Below are 22,923 nucleotides of genomic sequence, written 5' to 3'. Positions count from 1 at the left end.
CCACGAAAGAGTTTCTCACTTAAGGAATTCCAGTTGCAATTAAATTCAACATCAAAAGAGGAATCACAAGCCAAATTAAAAAGGGATTTCAAAACCCTAGAAGGATGGAATTCTTCAGCTATAAAAGAGCAACCTCCAAACCAGCAAGGGGCATCTTCTGATCAGCTACTCAGCATCTTCTCCCCTCGCCAGAAACTCTGCAGCTTCTTTCTTTCCTTTCTTTTCATCTTTTGTGTATTTAGTCCACCATGAGTGGCTAATTTCCTTCTTTTCTAGTTGGAGTTGGTGAATTTCAGATTTTGTGATGAATTGGGAGATTTAAATCTCCATTGTTAAACTTCTATTTATTTTCAATATTTATGCAATTTGATCCTTCTATAATTGTTGCTTTGCTTTTAGAGTCAATAAGGGCCCATTGCTTTTAAATTGCTTAAGTAACAAATTGCTTGAATGATTTAAGTCCGTAATTGCTTATATTATTTGAACACAAATTTAATCAAGTTGCATGATTTAAACTTGGTCACGCGGTTGGCAATGTTAGAATTAGGTTTCTCTAAGTCTTAATGCAGTTAACAGTTGTTCGATGCCAAAGGCCCCAAGGACGTTCCTTGGCAACTTGTTAACTAGTGTTTGATTAGCGAACGTTTCCTAATCAAACTAGAACTAAGGAGGAATTTGGATTGTGAGAAGCGTCTTCCACATCCTAAACTAATTTATTGAGATAAATAGGAGTATTAAAGAATCAATGATCAATTCTAAACAATCTGAAATAGATCCATACTTCAACTAGAAGCTTTTCTCTTATTGATTTACTCAAACTTTAAATTATTGCTTTCTTTTGCTATTTAATTTTAATCATCAAATCAAAACCCCCCTCTTTTATTTACTTGCTATTTACCTAGTCATTATTAGGAAAGTCTTTGGTGTCAATTCCATGTGGTTCGACCCTATTGCCACTATCTACAAATTTATTTGTTGATTGATAATAGGTTTATTTTTGACGGCTTCGACAACCGCTTATCATAGGGTCATCAACAAAATTACAGTTCAGTATCGATTTCTTATTCCACAATTGGATGACATGCTGGATCAGCTATCTGGATTTAAAGTCTTTTCTAAAATCGACCTTAAAAGTGGCTATCACCAAGTTTGGATCAAAGAGGGAGATGAATGGAAGACTGCCTTCAAGACTAAGGATATGAGTGGTTGGTTATGCCCTTTGGTTTGACGAATACACTAGCACTTTTATGCGACTCATGAACCAGGTTTTGTGTCCTTTCTTACACAAATTTGTAGTTTTTTATTTTGATGACATCTTAATTTTTAGTCGCAGTAAAGAAGAACATTTACAGCATCTCCGTCAAGGCATGACAACCTTGCAAGAAAGTGAGCTAGTTATTAATCTTAAGAAGTGCATTTATATGACGGAGGGCGTTCTGTTCCTGGAGTTCGTTGTTAGTGTAGAAGGAATACATGTTAATGATAAGAAGGTAGAAGCAATACGGAATTGGTCCATCCCCAAAACTATTTCTGAAGTTCGCAGCTTTCATGGACTTGCTACTTTCTATTGACGGTTTATCAGAAATTTTAGCAGCATCATTGCCCCTATCACAGATTGCTTGAAGAAAGAGAGAGTGCAAAAATTTGCATGGACTGAAGCTGCCAACAAGAGCTTTGAAGAGATTAAAGATAAGTTTACTTCTGCCCCTATTTTTGCTCTACTCGATTTTGATAAACTGTTTGAGGTTGAATGTGATGCTTGTGGAGTTGGGATTGGTGGAGTGTTGTCATAGTCTAAAAGGCCTATTGCATTCTTAAGTGAGAAACTGAATGAAACTAGAAAGAAGTGGTCTACTTATGAGCAAGAGCTATATGCAGTATTCCGGACTTTAAAAATTTGGGGGCAGTATCTGATGGGGTGAGAGTTTATTATTCATACAAATCATCAATCTTTTATCCATTTTAAAACTCAAGAACATGTGAATAAGGTGCATGCTCGATGGGCAGCTTACTTTGGAGTCTTTTATTATATCATCAAACATAAGGTTGGCCATAGTAATAAGGTGGCAAATGCTTTGAGTAGGAGAGCTACTCTGTTGATTACAGTTAATCAGGAGGTTGTAGGTTTTGAATTTCTGAAGGATTTGTATGCTACAGATGATGACTTTGCTAATATATGGGCTAGAGTCCAGACTCACCAGTCCGCTGATGGGTTCTTAGTACATGATGGCTTTCTTTTTAAAGATAACAGGTTATGCATCCCTCGATCTTCTTTACGGGAAAAGTTGATTTGAGAAGTACATGGAGGAGGTTTGAGTGGTCATTTGGGGCGTGACAAGATTATTACTGGGTTGGAGGAGCGTTTTTACTAGCTATAATTAAAAAGGGACACAGGTCGGATGGTCCAGAAGTGCCTAGTTTGTCAAACTCAGAAGGGACATTCGCAAAATACAGGCTTATACACTCCACTTCCTATTCCAGCATATCCTTGGGAGGACTTGTCTATGGATTTTGTTCTTGGTCTTCCACGTACTCAACGTGGATCTGATTCCATTTTCGTTGTTTTTTACAGGTTCTCCAAAATGGCGCATTTTATTCCTTGCAAGAAAACTAATGATGCTTCTCATGTGGCAAAACTATTTTTTCAGGAGATTGTTCGTTTACATGGCGTTCCTAAAACCATTACTTCTGACAAAGATGTGAAGTTTGTAGCTCATTTCTAGGTGACTTTATGAAAACGTTTTGGAACTGAACTTTGATACAGTTATGCTTCCCATCCCCAAACTGATAGACAAACTGAAGTGGTGAACCGCAAGCTTTTCAATCTTATGCGCTGCATCTGCAGTAACAAGAAAACTGCTTGGGATCTTGCTCTTGTCCAAATAGAATTTGCTTACAGCAGTGTTGTTCATAGCTCCACAAAGATGTCACCATTTGCTGTTATGTACATGAAAGTCCCAACGCATACAGTTGATCTTATTGCCCTTCCCATAGGTTCTCACAATAGTATTGCAGCACGTAACTTGGCAAAACAACACGTAGATGTTTTCAAACAGGTACAACAATGCCTTACAGAAGCCAATGACAAATATAAAGCTATAGCTGATAAACATAGGCGTTTCAAGTCCCTCAATGTGAATGACCAAGTTATGGTGTATTTATGCAATGAGCGTGGTGGAGGACAGAAAAAGCTTAACGCCAAAAAGATTGGTTCATTCCGAATCATTCAGAAGATCAATGACAATGTCTATGTTCTTAACCTCCCACATGAGATGAAAATTTTCAAGACGTTTAATGTGACAGATATATTTTAGTACTATCCTACTGATGACAACTCGAAGTCGAGTTCTTTACAAGTGGAAGGGAATGACATGAAGCAACTAGCCTTGGACTTTACGGCAGAATTAAATTGGGTCTACCTTTTCCTGCCGACGTCCGATAGAGACCCACGATAACTTTTCAAAAAGAAAATTTCGAGACGCACAACTTTCAAAAGTGTGCCGACGTTTAATATGAAAATTTCATCGTTCAGGGGGTTAATTTTACATTTTAATTATTTTTTTGGATATTTTGGATATTTTTATAATTTTACTTATTAGGATTTTATTTCTATTATAAATAGTCTCTCTTAACTATTAGAAACTAACTTTTTAATTTTTGAGAAATTTCAATAAGACTTTTTGTCTTCTAATCTGTCTTTTCTCTTATTTCATCTTAGTTAAATTATATTGGTTAAAAATTCTGACAGAATCTAACTCGACCCAAATGAAAAATAAAATCAAGATGCCGCATATCTTTGGAGGAATTATCAATTGTCGTTGCTGGAGGAAAAGCCAGTTCACATGCTAGTACGAGAAACTCTCATAATAATGGCCTTGAAGGCCATACGATCGAAGCTTACTGAGGCCAAGAATGAAAAAAAAAAAAAAACTTAATCCACCAACAACTTTTATATTAAACAGAGAACGAAGGCATAAGCCAAATACACGCGTGCAGTTCAGATTAAGTACATATAGAGAGGTCTCTTAAGAGAGAATTTCATCTTTACTCACCCACCTCCTCTCCATGTGGGTCACAGGAGATGAACCCTTAAGAAAAATAAGCAAGCTAAGTGTTAAAGGTGCATCCCTCTATGACGCTGATGAGTAAAATACTGTTCTTTCACATCAAGGCCCTAAGATATTTATTTTAAAAAAAATTATTAGTTAAGTATAATTTTTTTAAAAATACAATCACTTATAAAGCATATATTTTTTTATTAATTTATCATAAATTGCATACATGAAACAACAGCAGTACGATTTCTAAGCTTGTATTATGCTTTGTAAGCATAGAGATTTATAGTGAAGCTTATAAGCTGGATGGTTCATAACAGTTTTATCTCTTTTTCTCTACTTGGATTTGAAGTTTGGCTTCCTTGCAAATGATAATGAAGTGTGCGATATCTAACAAATTACAAGTTTACGGAAAAAAATAACAAAAATGATTATTTAACATAAAATAAGATAATAAAAATTGTATAAAAACAATAACAAAAATACCAACTTTACACAAAATACTTAAAGTGATTAATTTACATAAAGCAAAATACTTTATAAAATTATGGAATATCATAAAATTATTTTACATAGATAACCAAAATAACAAATGTTTATAAAATAATTTATATTCTAATTAATTTACATAAAATAATTTGAAAAAATAATTTATAGAAAATAACAAAAATAACTAATTTACATAAAATAACAAAAATAAGTTATAACTTTATGAAAAATATTAAACTTGATTATCAAAACAAAATATGCTTTTTAAATATTTGTACATACACTATAATTGCAACAATTTATTTGCTGCTTTTATCTGAAAAAAATTGTAATTTTATAACAAAAGAATTAAGATACTTAAAAAAATAATTATAAAAAACTACAATTTTTATAAAAAAAACTACAATAATTATAAAAAAACTATAATTGCAACAATCATATGCTTTCAGTATTCCATTAAAAATATTATAATCAATTACAAATAAGTATTTATATTTTTTATAAACTAATTTTTCATATTTATTAAATTTAATATTCCAAATTTGATAATAAATTAATAAAAAGTTAAATTGAGAATCTTGACAAAATATGTAACTAAATTCAAAGTTAAAGAATTCATTTCAATCTAACTTCCCCTTTTAATGATTTATTTTTTATTTAACTTTTACTTATTTTTATATATAAAATATTAAAATTTAATAAACAAAAAAGATTATTATGTAAATATAAGAATGTATTAGTAATTATAATATTTAATAACTAATTTATAAAAATATGGAGATTAATTTTAGTTAAAAATATAATCTTCAAATTAATCAAATAAAATTTTAAAAAATAAATTTAAAAACTAAAATATTAATTTCATTAAATATCAAGTAATTTATCAGTAATATTTGATGGGGTGTAAGGAAAACGTTTCCTTTACTAACAGAGTAAAAGTAATCTTTTTATTATAAATTAAAATATAAAATTTTATTTTATTTTTATAATTATTCCTAAGTAAGATTAGTTACATTTAAGTACAAAAAAGACACTCCTACTAATTATTATCAGATATCATTTTAAAAAAACCTGCAAAAAAAAGTTTCATTAATATTCAATAACATATTAATTAAATATCTTGCAATTTTACATAAATTAACAAAAAATAATAATACTCCTAAAATCATAAAATAAATAGCTTTACATAAAATAACGAAAATGACAAATTAACATTAAATTAAAAAATTATGTAAAAATATTTTTTTTTGTTATTTCATGTAAATTAATTATTTTAATTATTTTAAAGGTGCTATTTGTTAAAAAAAAAATGCTTATCTTAATTTAATGTCATAAGATTATTTTTAAAAAATAAATAAATAAATATTTTCAATCAATAATTTACAATATTACTTATACCCACCCACTCGTTGTACTATTAAAAAGAGTAAAATATTTTCGATCTTTGAAGAAAATGGAAGGATGAGAGTAGAAACTCTTGCTTTATTATAATAAAGAAAAAAGGGATGAGAGAGGAGGGTGGATATTGGAGAAATGAGATAAGAGTTACATATTAATATAAGAGAAAATAAAAGGCTAAAGGTATTAAAGATTAAAAACTTACTAATGGCAAACAAGTTTAAATTGAACGGATGAACTGCTTGGTTAATTATTTTATTTGTAAAATAAGGAACGATTTTAAGTGAAATTTTAAAAGCAATCTCGCATAAGATTGAGGCCGTCATATTTATATTTCCGCATATAAAGCCGCATGAGATAACGACGCTCCAAGCAACCCATTGTTCTTTACTTGTTGCTTACACCTACCTCTCCGGGGAGAAAACCAATGGCAGTGGCAGTAACACGATGAGATAGGTGGACGGTTGAAATGGCAGCGTTTGGTGGTGGTTGGGCTGCTAGCTATGGCGTCACCCACTATGCAACTTAGTGTGAAAAAACCTCTGAGAGGAACTGTTCAGAAGTCCAGTGAAGGACCAGGATATATAGGTTTAATTGTGACTGAAATTTGCTGCGAGAATGCACTTAATGAGTCTGGCATCTTCCATGTTAATTCATCTGTTGAATTGTTGGGTAATTAATTAACCTCTGCTTCAAACTCTTCTTACAAAACCTTCCTTAGTTATAATTTCCTCCAAAAAATTACTACTCTGTGACGTGGACGTGATTTTTTTGTCCATTCTCAGGAAGAACATTCGTGCTTGGAACGATTCAAGGAGCTCATATAGTCTACGTAAGAAGTGCTAGCAGACCAGCGGTATATACATATATATTTCATTAAAATTTTGTATTTATATTTTATCAATTACTTACATGCTAGCATGTACTGAAATTTTAATATGCAATGAATTAGGCAAACGTGGGCATAACATTGCAAATCATGGCTGATAACTTTAATCTTGGAGGAGTTATCCTTCTTGGGTATGGCCAAGCCCTTAACGATTCATTGAGCGTCGGCAGTGTGGTTATACCCAAATGGATTGCTGCCACTGGAGTTTGGACATGGCAGGTATATATATATACAAAGTTATAACCAAGTTTTCTCACTTAGCATGCTGAGTTTCTTCATTTATATACGTATGTTGCTTGCGTAGCCATTCTATGCAGCAGAGGAAGATGAAGGTCAGCTCAAGTTCAGAGAATTCAATTATCCAGAGGAGGGAGACAATTTGCTTGGAAGTGTAGAGTATGAAAAATCACAGATTTAAGTTGATGGGAAAGTAAAAGAAACTTTTTGGACTCCTGAAATTTCTCGAGAATGGCTCCTTGCTGCATCTAAGATTCAGGTGCATCTTGTAGTTTTGAAATTTTCATTGAAATTTCCCAGCAAACAAATATACATGAAAATCCATATTAATTATATATAGGTTGCAGGTAGAGTCAGTTGAAGTTGTTCATGGATTGAAGCTCGCCAGCGCAGATATGCAGTTGAACAATGAAGCATACAAAAAGTTCCTTTACAAAACTTTTGGGGCCTCAATTGCGGATAAAAGTATCTTTGCTGGGTTATATTGGTTAGTGAAAATTTAAACAATCGCCATTTACGAATTAATTGGGTTTGGTTAATTAATTATTTAATTGCAGGGAGCTTATACAAATAATCTGCGAGTTCTTGTGGTGCGTGGAGTTAGTGGCGGAGAAGAAGAAATAGATATGGTTGCTGCAAATGCAGTGAAAGTCTTGGACCGCTTCATTTTTCTGATTAGTGTTCCTCGTGCTTCTTCTTAATTGTGATGATGATCACTCAAAAATAAGAAATAAGCTTGTCCTTTTGAGTAATAAATAAGCTTGGCGTCTGCGTACTCATTTGAATTTTATAATGATCTGCTGCTATAAATAAATAAATTATTTATTTAAATATTACCATTTTCTGTCCGAATTTTCAGATATTGACGTGAAAGAGCTAACCATGATATCAAACATATTTATTTTGCTTTGTAACTCTTTTCATTGATAAAATTTATATTTTTCTCATTGACACCCAAATTATTATTTTTTACGTGCTGAAACTTTTTCATGTCCGCAAATTATTAATACACGGGTTCAGGTTTTATCCATTTTCTTAAATTTTGGATGGATCCTATATGTTAGAAAAAGAAAATGGCTCAAAATCAATGAAGAATTCAGAAATTTTATTTAGAGTTTCAATTTTAATAAATAATTACGTAAAATAAAATATATGTTAAAAAATTTATAAAAAATTAATAAAATTTTATAATTAAATTATAATTTATTTATTTTATTAATTAAAATATATTAATAACACTTTTATTTTTAATATTTATAAATATATTTTTCAATATAAATAAAAATGAATCGATGAATAGTTTATCTTTTATTATATTATAAAATCAATTTTCAATAAATATAAAAAAATTATTTCTACTATGATTGTGATATACAAATCAATTGAAAAATAATATTGTTAAAATAACATAACTATTTGATATAATATTTATTATAAAATTTATTTTTTTAATTAAATTATTTAACCTTATGAAAATAATATTTTCATTTTATTTTCTTAAATTGAAATAATCTAATTTATTATCTATAAAAATAATATTTAATTTATATTTAAATATTTTTAAATTTAAATTATTTAACCTATTATTCATTAAATTTATATTTTTAAAGTTAAATTATTTTTTAAATTTAAATAGTTTGTAAAACTCATTAATTAATAAAATATTATTCATAAAACACTTTTATTTATAAAAATTTAAATTAATTTCTCTAAATTTAGATAATTTAATAAATAATTTCAATTATATAAATAGAATAGAAACTAATTATGTGAGACAATTACTTTTTAATAAGAAAATAGCGTATAAAATTAAATTTAATATATATATATATATATATATTGGAGTTTAAATTTTAATTAAGGATAAAAAATAAATTTTTTAGATTGAAAAAAATGGAGAATGGGAGGGGCAAAATAAAATAAATAATTAAAATTAAATGAATTAAATAGTATTGAATGGGATGATGATTTATTTGATAAAAAAATTAAAAAATTAATTTTATAAAGTTCAAAATATTTTAATTGAGTGATTTTAAAATAATGATTAATTAATAATTTTTTTTAAGTATACAGGAACATGATAGTAATTTTTTGTAAAATTATCTAAATATCCCTATGAAATTTGAAAGTTTTCCGGTGGCATGGATGGCCTTCCCTAAATCCGTCATTGCTCAAAATTAGATGCTATTATCCATTACTACGTAAAATAACGAATGAAATTATTTGGTACTTTGAGACTTCCTTGTGGCATGGCTGCCAAATATTTCTAGTCAACAAAATTAACCCAAAATTATTTTTTCATCTTTAACATATAATACAATTAATGAATTTATTTTTTTATTTTTAAAATTTAATACTTTAGTTACTTAACTTTAATTTCATTCAAATTCAAAATTTTTCTATTAAAAAATTTTGTTAAATCAATGATATAAGCGTAATTAAAGAAAAAATAAAATATAATTCCAAAAATTACTCTTATCCTCATTTTCTCTTTTGCTCTTTCTCTTTTCCCTATCTCCTTCTCTCAAGCTGATTTCTCTCCTCCCTTCTCTCTAGTCGTCACTGTCCTCCTCGTCATTGCCACCACTAAAGGAGAAACCCTCCTCATTGTCGAGAAGAAGCACCTCTCGTCATCTCCACTACTTTTATCGTAGCCACAAAAAAGCCCTCATCATCATTGTCGCTTGAAAAAGCCCTTCTTGTTTTAGTCGAAGCCATAAAGCCTCATTGTCTTGCTGCCTTCATCGAAGCCACAAAGCCTTATCATCTTGTTGCCTTCTTCAAAACCTCATCGTCGCCGTGCTGCCTTGAAGAAGCTCTCTTCATCACCGCGAGTGGGAGCAGCAACATAAGCGATAGTTACAGCTAGTGGCAGGCAACGGGAACAACGAGTGACAGCGCGATAATAGTGGATAGGAGACAACAGAGGGATGAATGAAATTAATTGGATGAACGAGCACTTAGAGGGATATTATGGAGCAACAATGACGTGAGGAACTTTTTAACTTGACGGAATTTATTTTTCAAGATTAAAGTGTTGAGTTCTAAAGTTATTAGTTCAGTTATTTTTATCTCTAATTTTAACGGAATCAAATTTGAGGAATTGAAGTATTAAGTTTTAAAAACTAGAGTGATAAATACTTTTCAGAAATTAAAAAGTAATTTTTTTAAAATTAATGTTATGTTATGTTATTGTTTAAAACACATAAAATAAGTCAATTAAAAAATAATTGCTGACCCATTGATTCCAAGTTTATGGCCAAATTTTCCTAAAACAAACAGCTATTGTCAATATAGCAGTGTTTGGCTTACTGTTTATAAAGATTAAATATTTTTAAGTTATTTAAAATTTATAAATATTTTAATTTTAAATAATTATATATTTAATTAAAATGTTTATATGGGATCGAAAAATAATTATTATATTTGGTAATAAGTATATTAAATGAATATTAACTTGTGTATATTTGCACCCTCCGTCCCCTAGAATGAAAGGAGCGATCTCGTAATTTTTTGTTTATGAAAATATATCGTTGGGTGCTCTATTTTATTTTTTCACTAACGAGAAATAATTATTTATATATTGATAAGGATGTATTTTTCCACTAAAGTCGAACTTAAATCTGTATTCGAGAAATAGTTGTTCATATATTGATAAGGATGTATGGATTCTGAATATCCCAACCCGTCTGAGTCCGATAAAAAAAAAAAAAAAAAAGAGTAAGTGCTTTCTAACAAAACCCAATAAAACTGTGTCAAGTGCTTCAGAGCCCTTAAATATTAACCAGAATAGTTGAACTTTAAAAGCATAGGCTGCTATGCTGTATATGTTGATTAAATTCTACAACAATACTAGCTATATCCACTCCAGTGTCTCTATTTCCCCTGTGGCCTTTGCAATTCAGAAAAGAACAATCATCATTCCTAGCAAAATAAATAAGGCTCCACAAGAGATAGAGAGTACAAAATGCCAATTGAAATGTGTATATCAAAGTATAATTTTACAATTGTGAAAATTTGACCAATATTGCAAAAGTTTCGTTTAATATGAATCTTACAATATACTCCTGTCCTGTAAGTTAATGGCAATAAATGGTGTTAATTATAGCTTTCTTTGATGTTTGAATAACCTAAACAAAATCTTTACTACTAAGTACTTGAAGGCACTTCAGAGGCTCTTATGAGACTTCACCACATCAGAATCACCATTATCATCTTTCCTTCTGGCATTAGTGGCTGTCATTTCCTTGATGGATTCACCAGTTCTTGTAGCACCACTTTCTTGCCTTTGCAGGTCATCATTCTGTCATAAGAAAATTGAGTTTAAAATGGTCATCTTAGTGAATGGATACTTGAGCCAAGTCTTTCACCCCTTGTTTAGAATAAAAAATTTCATAAGAATTTAATTCAATTCGACTCTTTTTTATCAATTTTTTTGTTTGGAATGAAATATTTTATTTTTTTTTAATTTAAATTTTTCAATTTAAAAAAAATAATAAAATCATGCATCATTTTGTAAGAAGTTAATTAAATTCTTTTCTTGCAAAATGAATTATGATTGAACAGAGGAGCAATGTAAGTAAATCGTGAGATTATATTTCAGGATGGCCACTCCCTTTTGGATATAGAGGGTGTTGTAGCATAGTTTGAACTGAGTATACCAGAGTTCAGAGGGGAATATATCTCTTTATTGTGTAACTAAAGGTTCAATGAGCCTCCACACAAGCACACAAAACAAGAAGAAAAAGGAGAGGTATTAGATAAGGTAGCACTCTAGATTTTAAAAGTAAGAAGGCTGGATTCTGTTAAAAGCCCCGGCAAATTAGCTTCACCCAATTAATCCCAAGCTAGAGTGTTATGACAATTTCAGGATTTAGTTCAGGCCTTACCTTGCTATCTGGAATGCGTTCACTTTTCTTGCAAAAGTTTATTGCATTTGGCTGCAGGCCAACATTATTGCCACATTTTGTCTCTTTTTGAATCTTCCGCATTATCCCTTCTTCCTCCAATTTCTGGGCCAATTCTTCCATGTCTCGTATGTTCTCCCTTATAAAGAGATTACTTTTGCCTCCACAAGGACAGTCAAGAGACTTAACATCTGAAATTATCCACCAAATGAAAAAAAAAATCAATATGGTGCGAAATAGAAATATAGAGACTTGAGTAGTTGAGATGTTGGAATGAATCTTTAAACAGCCATTCTTGTACCGTGAAAATGGCAGAGAAGATGAAAGCATTTATTGCACTCTAGGAAAGCCAAGCAACTGTCCCGTTTACAGGTGCCACAGATGATAGTTCCATGAGTATTCGATGATAATATTGACGATTCTTTTGAGTTTTCCACATTATTCTTTAGCTTCCAAAGAGCATTATTGAAAAACCGCATGTGTCTTACAAAGGATATCTCTAGAGAATTATGAGAGGCCAATCCTGCTGATGAGCGATACAAATCTTCATGTTTCAAAAGCTGAGCTGATTCCTTACATAGAATTTCCTCACGTGGAAGGATTGCCATCATGCCAATATGAGCATATCGCTTAGTGGCCAGTTCCCCAAATGGAAACCAATCGCCAATAGCAAAGTTCACAGCCTCCCCACAATTGAAGCCTGCAATGTTCACAAAAGCAGAAAATAGGCATAAACTGCAACGAAAAGGACCTGACATTTTCTAAGAAATGAAAAGAAATGACGAATGTCAAATCCAACAATTTAAAATTTACTTAGAACTTTATGAATCCCACAAAAACCTTAATATTTATTAATTTAGATATCAATTTGAAATAAAAGGGTAATTTAATTCAAAAAGTGGGAAGATAGAGAGTTTTTTCTAGCTTTTGTCTTGAGCAAAACAAGAAAAATAAACTTAAAAATAATAATAAATAATGTAATTAAAAATTAAGAAATAAATAAATTAATTAAAAATTTCACTTGAATGTAATTTGAGGTGTTTTGCGGTCATTGGTTAGAAAAATTATATTATATTATTATTTATTATTTGGTTATAATGGTCAAATACGCAAATTCCACCAATTCTTCCTTATAAATAAATTAACCTGCTTTGCTTTTAAATTAATTCATAGTTAATTAACAACCTCAACATGCATGTAGATTTAATTAGTCAACTTTGTTAAGAAGATAGAAGAACCCAAACTTGATTAATAAAAATACACATTTTATTTAAATCAAATCTACTAATTCCTTAACATAAACTAATATATTAATTGCTACTTGTTATTAATCCAATTAAATAATTACATATTTAATTATATTAATTAGTAATATGTTATCTTCTCAAGAGATCCAATTGACCCTTGAATTCTAAAAAAAATAACAATGGAGGTGGTGTTACTCCAATTCAAAAATTAGAAATAAAATAAAAAGAATTGAAACTCGTAACCTCACAACTTAAATAAAACATCAATTTAAATTAAATTTCAACCAAAAATAATTGTTTAGCCTCTAAAAAACATAATAAAATTGCAACAACTAAGGGAAAGAAGAAGAAAAGGAGAAGAAAAAGAAATGGAGAAGAAGATGGAGGGCAGGAAAAAATATAATGAAATATGATGATCTAGATTTATTTCTACGAGTCTTTATATAAATACAAAAAGATAAAATTTGATAGTTTAAAATAAATTATACTACTCTTATTTTATCTCTATATTAATCTGATTGAGTTTGATTCAACTTGATCCAACTTGAAGCTGATTTTATTCTTGCTTAGGTGGAAAAATCTGCTAAGGTGGCACTTTCTGAAACTCCCCATGGCCTTGAGCTACAGGTATGGTCAAGATTCTAACCTCCTAGTTTAAAAATCCTTTAATTCAGCTCCTTTTCGTTCCTTTTCTCAACTTTTGCTTAAAAACCTGTCCAAAATTAAAATTCAAGTAAAATTAAATATATATATATATATATATATATATATATATATATATATATATATATATATATATATATTAGGTTTATACAAAGAAAAAATACATTTAAAAATTTTGAAAAATATGTTTTGGGTATGCCAACTGAACCCATGTTAGCCAATTGTGTTAGGCATCTTAGGGTATAACAGGCAGTGGCCGCAACATAGTTCAAAATTTTAGAAATGGATCCTTCTCATACTTGCACCTTTACTTGTCCCCAAGCATAAAAACTCAAATAAAACAATGAAACACAACCCTTATCCTCAACCATTCTGAAATTTAATTTATCCAAAACAAAGAACCAAATTTGTCATGCAATAGAATGATAGTAGAAATAGCTTAATTTCAACAAAATTCACTTTAACAAGTGTCATGTTTAAAATGTATTTTTAAGGTATAAAGTTGGTCCTTAATTCAATTTTAGGCACATAAAATATTACAATGCCATATACTATTAAACTGTCATTTTGAAATAATAGAACCTTAGAAACTCTTGACTAGACCAATAAAATTTAAAGACTTGGGGATTTATTATTTATTATTTACACTTCCTACTATATCTTATCTAAAACCGATAAAGTGAACGTGAAACAAATAGTTACCGAGTCACTTGCCCCATTTTATTCAGCTCATGTGACTACTAACTCCACTCATGGTTACCCAATTAAAAGGTGTAGGGCGAGTTTTAAAACGGTCCGAAACCCTGATTTTTCCATATGAAATCACCTTTAAGGGGTCACCAAATACCACATTACTTGAGTCATCGAGTTGGTAACCAATTAATAAGTAACTAGATGAATATATCATAAGAGTGCATTAATTTCTAATTTTTTTGCCTTTGCTATTTTTTTTTCTTTAATTTTTTTACTCTACTTAATTTTCATATAAATATGTGGTCTAAACAATGTCTTTAAAACTATTCTTAACAAAGGGCAATAGTTTATTTACACAACATGCATTCATACCATACTTCATAAACTCTCAAAATAAGTCTTAAAAATAAAACTAACAAAATAAACAACGATAAATTTATTCTATTTAAACTAGCATATAAATAAAAATTTAAATTTTATGATAAATGACATATCAATTTCTCATAGTAAGGAAGGAGTTATAAAAAAATTATTTATTATTATTATTTTTTATTATTATTATATTTTTATATTTTTTTGAATAAAATTATGCTAATACAAAAAAAATCATAAAAAAAATTAAATCTGAAAAACAATTTAGCGAGTAAAAGTGTTGAGAAATTACTGAGAATCATAAAAATATATGATTGAGTATTTATAGACTTGGACAAACTTCTAGCTCAAAGAATAAAACTCAAAGAAAAAATGCAGAAAAAGAAAAAAAAATTAAAATCTCAAAACACAATAAACACTCGCTACTCATATTGTTCTGTATGCGTAAAAAAAATTCATTTAAACGGAGAGTTCATAAAATAAAATAAAAAAAAGTCAAAGAAAACTTCAACGAGTACTAAGTCGCTTATCACTCAAACTGATGGTGGTTGAAGTATGGATAATTAAGTGTGAGATAATGGCATCCAATTTAGCATCTCGATTTTGAAGTTGCTTCAAGATCTCTGGTTTCACCTACTATTTTTCCTTATCATCATCACTCATTAAGTTATAGACAGGGGTCTTAGATTTCGACTGTGAACAAGTCTTGTGTGTGGCTGCGATTGGCAAGGAAGTTGAAGCGGCAGAGGCGGCGGTGTCCGCGCCGAGGAGGTGGCAAACGGTGAGGCTGGACTCACGATTGGCGAAGAAGGCACGGCTGGTGAGGCAATCGGCGGAGGAGGCGCTGCATCCAGCAAGGAAGTTTGCGCGGGCCTCACGACCGGCGAGGATGGAGAGGAAGGATGTGCGACCGACGAGGATGGAGCGCGATCGTGGGTCTGTGATGCCCGCGACATCCGATCACCGCGACTGCTGGAGTCTTCGGCGCGGTCCAACGGCGATGTGACGAGCGGCGGCTTCCAGTTGGAGCAGCGGTAGCGGCGGTCTCGGGTGATTATGATTGCAAGTGTGTTATTACTTCTAAAAAATGTATATTTCAAATGAGCTGGAAGTATTTTTACTCAAGTTCTGGTGCCTTGTTGCTCAAAGTTTCCAATGAATAGATTGTTTCTATGATTTCCACATCGAGTTTCAATGTGCTATTGTCAGGATAGTCCATTATCAAGTTTTCAATTAAAACTACCTCCAACTTATCTTCCTTACTTAATTCAAATGTTTCTTGAGCGAGAGGATCAACTACAACTATGCTACAAAGAGAAAAATTATCATCAGAATACTTTATTGTATTATAGACATTAAATTTTACCTCTTCTCCATCAAACTACATTGTGAACGTGCCTTCATGCATGTCAATCTTCGTTCTAGTTGTGCAAAGGAATGGTCTTCCTAGCAATAAATCTATAGAGTTGGATGCATTGTCATCTTCCATGTCTATGATAAAAAAGTCTGCAGGGAAGATTAATTTTCTCACTTTGATCAAAACATCTTCCAACACGCCTTTAGAATAGACTATTGACCTATCAGCGAGCTGGAGTGTGATTCCTGTTGGTTTTGAAGGACCTGCATCCAAAGACAAATAAACCAATAGAGGCATAACATTTATGGAAGCTCCTAAGTCACACATTGTTTTTTTAACTTCATGGTTTCTAACTTTACATGTTATAGCAAACATGCCTTTATCTTTACATTTTTATGGAAACTTTCTTTGAAGTACAATTGATACATTTTCCCCTACTTTAATCTTTTCATATCCATACAATTTTCTTTTATTAGTGCAAAGGTCTTTTAGAAATTTCATGTACCTGATATTTGCTTTTTGGTTTCAATAAGGGGTATATTTACTTAGACTTTGCGAAAGATCTCTAAGATTTCTTTCTCTTCCTTTTCTCTCTTTATTTGTGCAAGTCTTTTGGGAAAATATATGGACATATTACCTGCATTGGGGGGCTGCTTTACCTCTAATTTTTTAGGCTGATTCTCTGCTGAAATTTCTATTTCTACTTTTGCCTTCAGGTCTGCTATATTGCCTTGGGCAAGTCTCTTCGGACTGACAGATTCCAACTTCTTCCCACTTCGCAGTATAATTGCACTTATATTCTGTTTTGGATTTGGCACGGCTTGGGATGGCATTTTCCCTTGAGATTCTAGCTTGCTCATTGATATGGCAAGTTGGCCCATTTGATTCTCCAAATTCTCTATCCTCCATTTTATTTCCTCTTGAAAAGAAGAGTACTATTAGCAAGGGATTGAATAATGTCTTCTAAAGACATACCTGATTTTGCAGCTTGATAGTTTGCTCTTGGCTGGAAGTTCTGTTGTCTATTCTCATAGCTAAGGTTTGGATGATCTCTCCATCCCGAATTGTAAGTGCTTGAAAATGGGTTATACTTCCTTTGCTATTCATTAAACCCTCCAATGGCATTTACCTGTTGCTCTCCTTCCTGAAGGATAGGACACATATCTGTGGGATGGTCGGTGATGACCGCTGGATTTCTCCATCCCATTACGGGGCCGGGCCGATAGTAGCGGCCCAAAATCATGAGGCTCCTAAGCCCCCGAATAAGCCAAGCCCAACCCGTTTATCCTCCTGATCGGACTCCTATTTAAGTCACTCAATTAGACCGGTCCGGCCCATTCCAGCCTTAAAGCCAGCCCTTTCCTAGGTTTCGGTCCTTCTCCCTCAAACCCGATCACAAGAAGAAACGACTGCGGGTCCAGTCATTTCGCAGCCCTGTCCACCCACACGCCGAAGGGAATTAAATGCTTGTCTGACACAGGGAGGGGCATGGGGTTATCCCTACGTATGGACCTGTGCCAAGGAGTAGGTGGTCCTATAGCGGAGAGGCCATTTCGCGTGAAGGGGAAGAAAGAGTATAAAAGGGAGGAAATACTATCCTCTAAGGCTAAGCTTTTTCTAAGTTCACAAAACCCCTGTAAAACCCTACTTTCTGGATCTCAAATTATCAGTCGGCTTGTGTGCAAATACCACAAGTTTTTGTACATTATTCCCTGCAACCAATTATTGAATTGCAGCTGTTAGTTGTGAAATTTTAAAATCTAAAGATGCAATACTTACCTCATTGGTATTTCTTGAAATGTCCTGTTCTTGGCTATACTGTCTAGAATTGGCTTCTAATTTGGAGATTAAAGTTTTACTTTCTTCAGGTTCTATTTTCGCAATGGCTCCTCCACTAGCACCATCTATTATTCTTTGTTCTAATGGCAAAAGTTATTTATAGAAGTGAATGTTAAGCTGTTTTGGAGTGATTCTATATTTTGGACAACTAGCAATTAATTTCTTATATCTTTCTCAATATTCATGTAAAATTTCAATTTTCTTTGTTTGATTCCACTTATTTCCTTTCTTATAGATGATGCTTTGGTCACTGGAAAAAATCTTTCTAAGAATAAGTCTCTAATTTGCACCTAAGTGATGATTGAACCTGGGGGCAAATAGTATAGCCAATTCTTAGCGGATTCAATTAAAGCGAAAGGAAAAGCTATCAATCTTATTTGTTCGTCAGTTATACCTTGTAGCCTCATACTTGAACAAACCATATAAAACTCCTTTAGATGACGATGGGGTCTTCATTCTCCATGCCTTGGAATTTTGGTAATATATGAATCATACATGTTTGCAATTTCAAGGGTGCATTTGTGTCAATTAGAGGCTCAGTTGGTGTTAAAGATGATGTCTTTTCGGTGCGCAAAGAGGATCGGGCATATGGTTGAGAGGCTCCCAATTTGACCTATTTTTGCAATTTGGTTGCTTTTCTCAACCTTTTTGTAGTCTTCTCGATTTCTGCATCAAATTGAATTATGTTACTCTCAGATCTGGTCATAAAAACAAAAATAAATTGTTAAAGATCCCCAGTAATGGCGCTAAAATTTGACAAGTGTCGAATTCGTCAATTTAAAATTTCCTTCCCTTTTCTTGAATGATAAAAACTTATAGATAGGGTAAGTGGGGTCAGATTCCTTAATCCTATTTAATTTAGATGACCAATTTGAAATAAAAAAGTAGTTTAATATAAAAAGTGAGAAGAAAGAGAGTTTTTTTAAAAGAGTCGTTTTGCTTTGGGCAAGTCAAGAAAAATAATAAATAATGCAATTGAAAATTGAGAAACAAGTAAATTAATTAAAATTTTAGCTGAAGGTAATCAAATGAGTTATTTTGCAGTTGATCATTGGTTAGAAAAATAATTCATGTTATTATCTATTATTTAATTATAGTGGTTAAACACGCGAATCCCACCAATTCTTTCTTTTGAATAAATTAATATGCTTCGTGCTTAAATTAATTTCTAGTTAATTAACAAACACAACACGCATGTAGATTTAATTAGTCATCCGCATTAAGAGAAAAGAACCTGAATTTAATCCATAAAAACACGTATTTTATTTAAATCAAATTTACTAATTTTTTAACACAAACTAATATATTAATTGTTACTTGTTATTAATTCAATTAAATAATTACAAATTTAATTGTATTAATTAACAATATATTGTTTTACCAAGAGATTCAATGAAGGTATAATTCATTGCATTAGTTAGCAATATATAGTTGGCCAATCAAAAATATAAATAAATGTAAAAATTTTAAATTTAAATTTTATCATAATTTTAGATTAGATTACATTATAAAATATTGTCAATTATTATATTATATACTAAATATTAAATTGAAATTAATTAATTAAAATAAAAAAATATTTAAAAAAAAATGTTGAACATAGAGAGAAAGGCTTAAATTTTCTCTTTGTTATATATATATATAATGAGAGAGATAAATAGATAGATAACAATGAAGTGTTATACATATATCCACCAAAGTACAATTTTACATAAAATAACAAAAATGATTAATGAACATAAAATAAGATAATCAAAAAATGTATAAAACAATAACAAAAATACCAACTTTACATAAAATAATTAAAGTATTTAATTTTACATAAAACAAAAAATTTTATAAAATTATGGAATATCATAAAATTGTTTTAGATAGATAAGAAGCAACAAATGTGTATAAAATAATTAAAATATTTTATTATCATAAAATAATAAATTTGACAAAATTATGTAATAGCATAAAATTAATAATTCTGCATAAAAAAACAATAAATTTAAATAAAATAAAATAAATAAATTATAATTTTGTGCAAAATAATAATCTTTATTATCAAAACATATTATACTTTTTAAATATTTGCATACACGCTATAATTGCAACCAAGTTATTTGATATATCTAAAAAACTTATAATGTTATAACAAAAAAATTAAGATACTTTAAATAAAATTAATTAAAAATATATTTAAATAGTATTCCCACTCTAATTATTACTCCTTCAATTCTATAATTTTTATTCTTTTTATTTTTTATATATATTAAAAAATACAATTTTTTATTAAAGTTTTAATTATACTCATTTTAAATACATTAAATTTTATTAAATATTAAAAGATATTTTAAAAATTTCTTAAAAATAAAAAAAATTAAATAAAATTATAATAGTAAATTTATATGTTATTATATTTAAAAAAGAAAAATAGACAATAATTTTGATATAATAAAAAAATAAATAAAAATTATAAGATAAAAGAAGTATAAGATATCATATTTAAAAAATTTAAAAAAAAAGTTTTATTAATATTCAATGGACATTTAAAATTAAATATCTTGCAATTTTACATAAATTGGAAAAAGAAGAAGTAATAGTACTCCTAAAATCATAAAATAAACAGCTTTACATAAAATAAAGAAAATAATTAGTTTACATGAAATAACAAAAAATAGCATTTTTACATAAAAAAATTTAAAACATATGTAATATCATAAGTTCTTTTTACATGGACCAACAAAAATAACAACTTTACATAAAAATAAGTAAACAATAAATACTTAGCATAAATTTTATTTACAAAATTTAAATTAATTATTATAAAGAAAAAGAATTGTCGTGAAAGTTGCTTGTTGAGAGTGTTAAAAAATGGGAGAAAAATAGCAAAACCAAAGATAATATAAGTTCTAAAAAAAATTGTTGTTTTTTTGCTGTTGCGCTAAAATAAATATATGTGACGGATTTAACGATGTATTTATGTTTAAAAAAAATATTACAGTAACATTAGTAAGCAACGTATATTATAATAAAAATATGTTAGCAATGAGCTTTTAAAAAATTATCGCTAATCTATCTAAAATATTAAAAAAATATTTAAAATAAAAAATTATACTCTCTTTTATTTCAAAATATTCAGCTGCGGCACATATTCCTCCCTCTTCCCACACGATTTGATTTAGAATCTATATGATATAACTCATACCTCACCCATGAAAAAAGAATTATTTGATCATCACTCATTGGCTCGATCAAGATGGTGACATTTCTATAATTTTGCACCATCTTTGATTAGGTCAAAAATACTTATGTCTTAGACTGAAATGTAATGAGAAAGCTCGCCTAGTCTAAATTGACAGAAACTCCAATAATTAGTTGTTGCTAACAGTCAATACAAAATCAATATAATTTCTACAAACGTAAAAGTCATCAACTAATATTCTCAGAGTCTATATATGGAAAACCAACCTTATTTTTTTAATTTATAAAAATAATTAGAAATCAACATTACAATTCTCATTATATGGTAAACTCCACCAACTACCTCATTTTTATTTCTTTCACAAATGATATTATTAACCTTCCTTTATAAATAATACAATTTATCAACTTTCAGTGAAGTTTCAAAAACAACCTCCTGTAAGATCAAGCAGTGAATATCTGTATTTCCATATAAAAGCTGCCTGAGATAACGACACTCCAGGCAACCCATTGTTCTTTACTAATTTAATTGCCTCTCCTTGTTCACTTGTTACTTGCACCTATCTTTCCAGCAGGGAGAAAACCAATGGGTGTGGCAGTACTACAACGAGAGAGGTGGGCGGTTAAAATGGCAGTGGTGGTGGTGGTGGTGGTTGGGCTGCTAGCTATGGCGTCGCCCACCATGCAACTTAATGTGAAAGAACCTCTGCGAGGGACTGTCCAGAAGTCCAGTAGTGAAGACCCACGAGCTATAGGTTTAATTGTGACTGCCATTTGCTGTGAGAAGGCACTTAATGAGTCTGGCATCTTCCATGTTAATTCATCTGTTGAATTGTTGGGTAATTAATTAACCTCTGCTTCAAACTATTCTTACAAAACCTTCCTAGTTTCCTCCAAAAATTTACAACTCTGTGACGTGATTTTTTTGTCCATTTCTCAGGAAGAACATTCGTGCTTGGAAAGATTCATGGAGCCGATATTGTCTACGTAAGAAGTGCCGGTAGACCAGCGGTATATACATATATATTTCATTAAAATTTTGTATTTATATTTTATCAATTACGTACATGCATGCATGTATTGAAATTTTAATATGCAATGAATTAGGCAAACTTGGGCATAACATTGCAAATCATGGCTGATAACTTTAAGCTTGGAGGAGTTATCCTTCTTGGGCTTGGTCTTGCCCTTAGTGACTCATTGAGAGTCGGCAGTGTTGTTATACCCAGCCTGATTGGTTCCACTGGAGTTTGGACATGGCAGGTATTTACATATATATAAACGTCAAATCAAGTCTTCTCACTTAGCATGCTGAGTTTCTTCATTTGTATATGTATTTATTGTGTAGCCATTCCAAGCAACAGAGGAAGGTCCGCTCAAGTTCGGAGACTTCAATTTTCCAGAGACTGGGGACAATTTGCTTGGAAGCGTAAAGTATGAAAAATCACAGATTTACATTGATGGGAAAGTAAATGAAAGTTTTTGGATTCCTGTTACTGCAGAATGGCTCCAAGTTGCATCTAGGATTCAGGTTTGTTCATGCATCTTGTAGTTTTGAAATTTTCATTGAAATTTCCCAGCAAACAAA

General features: G+C 30.5%; 1 protein-coding gene across 3 annotated transcripts in view; it reads left to right on the top strand.

Moving 5' to 3' along the window:
* Positions 1-6,319: 6,319 nt before the first annotated feature.
* LOC110622581 (bark storage protein A) overlaps positions 6,320-22,923 on the top strand; it is an 88,521-nt gene continuing 71,917 nt past the window's right edge. The window contains exons 1-4 of one of the 3 annotated variants that reach the window (XM_021767140.2): positions 6,320-6,614; positions 6,728-6,798; positions 6,895-7,050; positions 22,684-22,866. In XM_021767140.2, the coding sequence (XP_021622832.1) occupies positions 6,446-6,614; positions 6,728-6,798; positions 6,895-7,050; positions 22,684-22,866 (579 nt within the window). In that variant the 5' untranslated portion in view covers positions 6,320-6,445. Of the gene's footprint in view, positions 6,615-6,727; positions 6,799-6,894; positions 7,051-21,638; positions 22,175-22,275; positions 22,347-22,442; positions 22,599-22,683; positions 22,867-22,923 lie in introns of those variants that run through there. The other 2 variants (XM_021767139.2, XM_043959621.1) reach the window with 2 other exon arrangements.

Source organism: Manihot esculenta, chromosome 9 (genome assembly GCF_001659605.2).
Source record: "Manihot esculenta cultivar AM560-2 chromosome 9, M.esculenta_v8, whole genome shotgun sequence".
In the NCBI taxonomy this organism is placed as follows: domain Eukaryota; kingdom Viridiplantae; phylum Streptophyta; class Magnoliopsida; order Malpighiales; family Euphorbiaceae; genus Manihot; species Manihot esculenta.
The sequence above is the reverse complement of the archived record's forward strand: the minus strand, read 5'-3'. Positions and strand labels throughout refer to the sequence as shown.